The following is a 7,272-nucleotide window of genomic DNA, read 5'->3' as shown; positions in this document are numbered from 1 at the left end:
TATTGGCTATGCCAATACACCCCTAATCGGTGGGCCCCACTTATTGCGCCTCTAATCCGTTGTTTGGTTCAATGTATTACTATTACGGGGCTAAACTATTACTGACCTAATCAGTGAAATCCATCGATTTCTAATCCCTTCTTTGAGCTCAGTTTAGGCGCTGCTTCAGTTTTGGTCCCTGTTTTACCCTCCCCATTCCCGCTTCTGTTTTACCCAAAATCCATGTCTTCTGTTTCTTCCTTCTAGCTTTCTTCTCCACTCTCATCGCCTCTTCTCCTTTTCTTTTTTACCTCTCTTTTTTATATAGGTTTTTTTCACGTGTGGTGGGCATGGCATGGCACTGGTATTTTATTATCTCTCTCCATTTCTAGATCCCCAAAACCCTCAAATACTTTTTTTTTATTTTTCCTTCCCATCGATCTCGCCAATGGCCAACACTAATCTCCCTCGAAGAATCATTAAGGTTTCTCTTTCGATCTCACTCTCATCCTTCTCAGTTTCCTCATTGGAACCCTCAGAAAATCTTCCTTTTTTTAAAAAAATAGTGTGTCCTTTTTTTTGTGTTTCTAGAGTTTGATTTGGTAGTTGAATTGTTTTGGGGTTTTAATGAATCAGAAGCTTAAGTAAATTGTTTTAAGTCTTCTTAGTTTGTTTCTGTGAATTATGTCAATGTTTCATGCTTAATTTTTGTTTCTTTATCTTTGATCTAAATAGGAAACTCAGCGTCTCCTCAGTGAACCAGGTAAATACTTTGCTTCTTTTTTTGAAATTCTTGTTAAATATTGTTTGCTATCGATTTTTTTTGTTTAAATGTTATGGGCTGAAAAATGTTTAATTTTATTGTTTTTCCCTTAAATACAGCGCCTGGAATTAGTGCCTCACCATCAGAGGATAATATGCGATATTTCAATGTGATGATCCTTGGTCCAACACAATCTCCATGTGAAGGTAGTTGATTTTTTTAATCTGATGGGTTGCGCTTTTTCTTTGTGTTAGAAATGTAAAATTTTAGCAGTTATTGTATAATAGTTGGGTCTCAACTGATTGAATACATAAAGATTGACACCATTGCCAATTTTTAGTCATTAAAATGACCTCTATATGCCTTAAGAGTATGATTTTTCATTTGAGAAAATGGTTATGCTGTGTTTATTTTACTTCATTTCTATCTTTTAATGAGAAAGAAGGGGCCATTGTTTTCAATGTTGAGTGTTGAAATATAAGTCCAATTAGCATGGTTTTAAGTCTTATGCTGTGGTTAGTCTGGTCCAGTGTTGAAATGATCTTATCTTTCGGGTTGGATTTGTCGATGTTGTCTTCTAGACTGGAAAACTACTTAGGGAGGCTGACAAGGAATCGGGTCACAAAAAGACAATAACATCACTTACAAAATCTGCAGACGGTTCACACTTCCTTACTGGTTCCTTAGATAAATCTGCCAAGGTGATGCATCTTATTAACCTCACAAGTTTTTTGAGCATTTATGACTATTTTCTGAAATAACCCCAGATTCTTTATTCTTTGGCTAAAATTTCCTCTGCTTGATTCTACATTTTTCTGTAAATGTTTAGCTATGGGACACAAGAACGTTGACTCTTATCAAGACCTATGTTACTGAACGTCTATTCAATGCTGTTGCTATGTCTCCACTTCTCGACCATGTAAGTAAGAACAAATATGAGCAACATAACTTGTATGCAATTCCCTTTGCCCCTAACTGCATCTTTCCTTAGTTGGCTGCATTAAAAATCTGACATAGCCTAACAACTAGTTCTTGAAGTTCAGTATCTCGTTTCTTAGTATTGTAATAACTTCTGGACTTGAAACATTTAAACTTCTAGCACTAAGGCTTAAAGGTGTCTAATATTGTAATGCCTAGTAAATTTACACCTAGAAAATTTGAAGCCTTATATTACTGTTATTCGTTGTCTGCAACATATTTCCACGGTGACCTAAAAAAGAAGTGCAATATTCAAAGTGCAATTGTCTTTCTCATTTTAAATTCAAATATAATAGCCATACCATTTTATCACTTTAAACCCTATCCTTTTAGCTTTTCCGCTGCAACATGATCAGTGAAATTCTTGATTAATTTGTATGATACTATCTGAAATTGATTGATTATCTTGCTAAATGTAGAGGGTCAGCCCGAGAGCATTGTGCAAGATATTGAGAACATGGTTCGCTCTTACATTAAGAAGGTAAAATGCATTTGATCTTTATTGTGTGCTCCTTCTAGTAAAATTTACTTAAATAAGATTTACAACGATGTTACTGCCAACAATATTTTAGGATAACGCGTATTTTATATGTGACTTCTTCGAAAATCCTAGGAAAAGTGGATTGTAGATTGTTGCTGCAAATTGCCACTTCCTCTGTTTCCAATAACTTTGCAGTGTACATTTTTTATGGTTTGTGCAAGAATGACAGCTGAACATTGTTGCTGCAAATCCTAACAATGTATGAACAGGAAGTACAGTTTTGTCTTACGTAAATATGGTCTGCGCTACTTTGCGCCACTCGATTCCAAAGTCCATTGTTTATTGTCAAGTCCATGAAGCTAAAAGAAGCCTGCTTGACTTTTTCTACACGGAATTGGGTAAACTGGAGGTGAGAAATGTCCTCTCTTAACCAACTTACCGTCTGTTACTTATTTTGGTGAAACAGATGATCAGTGAATGATTTCTGGGAAATTTCTTTTGTAGCAAAAACGATTATCGGCATTACTGAATGAGGATCCAGCAATCATGGAACGCCGATCCGCTCTTGCGAAGAGACTGGAATTATATAGGAGTGCACAAGCTGAAATCGATATGGTCGCTTGGTCGAAGTAAGAGTGGGTAAATTTAGATCCATGAGGCATGGTATTGGGATCTGTTTTGTTGTATTTTCGTTAAAGCAATATATTTTTTAAGAATTTTAGAATGCAAACATCATTTGTTGTGTATTCTGAGTTTCTTTAAAGCTGTATAATATGCAAATGTTTTGCCACTTTATCGCTTATGTGATTTTTCATTCATTAATTTAAGCATCCGAACACATTTTAGAAATAACTTGAGTCTGACCCAAATACGTCTCGATTTTTTCTTTTTTCTTTTTGCAATTTATTAATTTAAGCATTTTTGAGATAAATTTTAAAATTACTAGATAAATCCTCTTCCCATGCTTCGGAAAATTAGTCATATTTTGACTAAGATATTTATATTGGAATATAATGATTTGATTCTAAATTAGTCATATTTTGAATAAGATATATAAATATATATATAATAATTTGACTCAAGAAAATTAACTTGGAAGGTTTTTCGATATAATGTTCGAATCACTCAACTTCTAAATACAATAATACAAACATGCAATAAATTAATACATGATATAAAAATAATATGAAAAATAATATGAAAAATAAATTAATACATGCAATAAATTAAAGCATATAAGCGATGCATAATTCAATTTTAACCAATTCAAACAATGTATTCATGATCCATATGCTAATTTCATTCACTATCTCATTTAGCAATTCAATAAAAAAACATGACATTTCTTTATCGAATCTACTGATTCGCTAAGTTTCCATATCGACCCTCCAAGCTTTTATAAACCGATTCGCATGGTCTTTTACATGCTACTGATAATCACATATCACATATATGCATTAGTAGTACTATTTCATATTATCAAATCAATTCAAATATCATTTAATCGATTCAAATTTTATTATTTTAAATTATATTTTATAGTATTATATATTATGATTTTAGTAAATTCATATAAGAATATTTAATATTAAAGAATTTTATTAAATTATATATTTTTACTAAATTATATTTTTAATAATAATTATTTTAAATTATATTTTATAGTATTATATATTATGATTTTAGTAAATTCATATAAGAATATTTAATATTAAAGAATTTTATTAAATTATATATTTTTACTAAATTATATTTTTAATAATAATTATTTTAAATTATATTTTATAGTATTATATATTATGATTTTAGTAAATTCATTTAAGAATATTTAATATTAAGAATTTTATTAAATTATATATTTTTACTAAATTACATTTTTAATAATAATTATTTTAAATTATATTTTATAGTATTATATATTATGATTTTAGTAAATTCATTTAAGAATATTTAATATTAAGAATTTTATTAAATTATATATTTTATTAAATTATATTTAATAATAATTATTTTAAATTATATTTTATAGTATTATATATTATGATTTTAGTAAATTCATTTAAGAATATTTAAATATTAAGAATTTTATTAAATTATATATTTTTATTAAATTATATTTAATAATAATTATTTTAAATTATATTTTATAGTATTATACATTATGATTTTATTAAATTCATATAAGAATATTTAATATTAAGAATTTTATTAAATTATATATTTTTATTAAATTATATTTAATAATAATTATGTTAAAATATGATTAAATTATTTATTATTTATATTAATAATCTTATTAAAATTTAATAATAATAACAATAATCATTTACCTAAACAAATTTATGCTAAGGGTATTCTAGTCATTTTAGTTTTTTCCATTATGCTATTACACCTCTATTCCATTACACCTCTATTCCATTATACCTCTAATCCAATACACCTCTAATCCAATACAGCGAACCAAACGTGCCCTAAGGCTTTACTTGGTAGAGTAGAAAGAAAATTGAAAGAATGAAAAATCGAAGGGGTTGAAAACTAAAAAGATGGAAAACAAAATTTTTCTTTCCATAAGTATGCTTGGTAGGAGAGATGAAAAAATGGAAAGAAATTACTTTTTCTTTTAATCCTTTGTTTGGTTGAGTTGAAAAATGGAAGGAAAGAAAATAAAATATTTGAAATTTGCATTATTTTGAACTAACATACACATCACCTTCATTTTCTCTCATCTCATTATTTTAATTTGGAAGGATTGAATTTTATGCATTAGGATGAAGATGGAAAATGACCACCCCTCCTATTTTCTTTCCTCTCACTGTTTCTCTCAATTAAGCACTCAAAAATATTTGGTTAGGTGGAAAAGTAGATGAATGAGAGGAGGGAGTGGAAAATTGGAAAGAAAATAAATTTTGAGTGTGTTTGGTTGGGAAGAAGAGTGAGAGGAAAGAAAAAAAGAGGGGTAATCATTTTCCATCACAATACATAAAAATCAATTCTTCTAAATTGAAATGATAAGATGAGAGAAAATTGTATTTTAATTCAAATTATGCATTTTTCAATTGTTTTATTTTATTTTCTTTCACTTTTCAACTCTACTAAGCAATTGAGAGGAAGAAAATTATTTTTTCTTTCCAATTTTTTCATCTTTCATACCAAGCACACTTATGAAAACAATATTTATATTTTTTCATCTTTTTATTTTTCCACCCCTTCAATTTTCCATTTTTTCAATTTTCTTTTCACTCTGCTAAGCAAAGCCTAAAGGTGTGTTTGGTTGGGTGCAGTGGCAGAGCCAAAAAAGTTGAAGTGTAGGGTCAAATATTTTTAAAAAATAAAACCTTTAAAAAATTCTTATAAACTAATATATAATATTAATAGTTGATAAATTAATGTATAATATAGTTAAATGTAAAAAAAATTACAAAATTATTAAAATAATAACTAATAGAAAATATACAGCAAATAAGTTCTAATAACTCATAGTTTTTCACAATTGTACATAACACTTTCTAATATGTTGAAACTGTTGAATTATCTTCCTCTTATCAAAGTTTCAATTTTTTTGAAATGAATAATTTTCAAAATCAAGATTTACTATTATCAAATAATACAATTATATGTAGTTGTAATTTTTACTAATATACCAAACAATTTTATAATATAAATTCAATATTTATAAATTTCTCCCGTATTTAATTTTTCATTATTTAATTTTTTCGTTTATCAAATATCAACTTAGTAAATATAATTATTATGACAAATTATACTAAATATAAGATAAATTAATAACACAAAAAATCATTATTAATAATTTATTTTTCATGAAGCCAACATATAACTAATATTTAAGATTTGGGAAGATATTTTGGATAATTCTAGGCATTGTATTAAAAAATAGTTTTTCACAAAACAAAAACCACATAAATTCTTTTTATTGTCATGAGAATGCGATATGCTAAACACAAAATTCACACTAACAACAACAATTTCTAAACAATAATGTTAAATATTTCTAATCAATATTCATGAAATTCAAGATTATAAATACAATCAATCCTAATTTTTTCAAAGATTTGTATTAATACAAATCTAAAAGTTATTACCAAATTAAGAGATTAAGAATGTCATATAAAATCAACATCCCAAAATCATTTAATTATAAAACTAAACTTTACAAAAAATCCTAATCCATCACAAGTCACAATCTTTTTTTTTTAGAGATTAATCAATACACCTTGTAAAGAAAAGAATCAGTTGTTACCAAATTAGGAAGACGACTTAAAAGTATTAAAATATAGTTAAGTTTTGGAGAGTGTGTGAAAAATAAGAGAAATTTGGGAGAAAAGTGGTAAATGATGAAAGAAAAATATTAAGAAAATTTAAATTTTGGTGAGTGGGAAAAGATTAATTTATTTTCCTATAAAATAATTTATTTTTATAAAATATTTTTACAATATTTTTGTGGGGTCAATTTAATAATTTTACAATTTAAAAAATATATTTTAAAGCAACTATTTTAAAAAATTATTTTCTGGGTCAACTTGGCATTTGGGTGGGTGAAAAGTGGCAAAAAATAAATTTTGAGTTAGTTTGATCGAGAAGAAAAATGAGAAGAAATAAAATAGGTTTATGATCATTTTCCATTGCAATGCATAAAATTCAAAATTTCCAAATTGGAAAAATGAGAGGAGAAAAAAAATGATAGAGAGGTGTATGTTAATTTAAAATTATGTATTTTTTTAAATATTTTATTTTATTTTTTTAATTCTACCAAGTAATGAACAAATATTTCTTTCTATTTTTTCATCTTTCCTACCAAGCACGCCTATAAAAATATTATATTTTTCATCTTTCTAATTTTTTACCCTTCAATCTTTCATGGACAGTTTCAAACATTCCAACTCTCAATCAATCTCAACACATACTTCTAAAACTAGAAACTTAGAGTGGGTTTGGATGAGCAGCATGTTTACCTGTAATTAGTGTAAAAATAGTGATAGTAATGAGATTAGATATTACAATAATATTATAACCTAAGATAAAAATAAACTAAATGCACCGCATCACCCATCCA

At 27.0% G+C, this 7,272-nt stretch overlaps 1 protein-coding gene and 1 long non-coding RNA gene across 2 annotated transcripts; both read left to right on the top strand.

Moving 5' to 3' along the window:
* The first annotated feature begins 328 nt into the window (after positions 1-328).
* On the top strand, positions 329-943 carry LOC105770681 (uncharacterized). Its single transcript, XR_008195703.1, has 3 exons — positions 329-463; positions 715-742; positions 862-943. It is a non-coding gene; the product is annotated as an uncharacterized LOC105770681 (long non-coding RNA).
* Positions 944-2,445: 1,502 nt separating this feature from the next.
* On the top strand, positions 2,446-3,053 carry LOC128041395 (dynamin-related protein 12A-like). The gene is made up of 2 exons (XM_052631811.1): positions 2,446-2,610; positions 2,706-3,053. Exons 1-2 carry the CDS (start codon positions 2,497-2,499, stop codon positions 2,832-2,834), a joined length of 243 nt encoding a protein of 80 aa, XP_052487771.1. The 5' UTR covers positions 2,446-2,496; the 3' UTR covers positions 2,835-3,053.
* The last annotated feature ends 4,219 nt before the right edge of the window (positions 3,054-7,272 follow it).

The sequence above is a fragment of the Gossypium raimondii genome, chromosome 5 (assembly GCF_025698545.1).
Source record: "Gossypium raimondii isolate GPD5lz chromosome 5, ASM2569854v1, whole genome shotgun sequence".
Taxonomy (NCBI): Eukaryota; Viridiplantae; Streptophyta; class Magnoliopsida; order Malvales; family Malvaceae; genus Gossypium; species Gossypium raimondii.
Note: the sequence above shows the minus strand (reverse complement) of the source record. Positions and strands in the feature narration are given on the sequence as shown.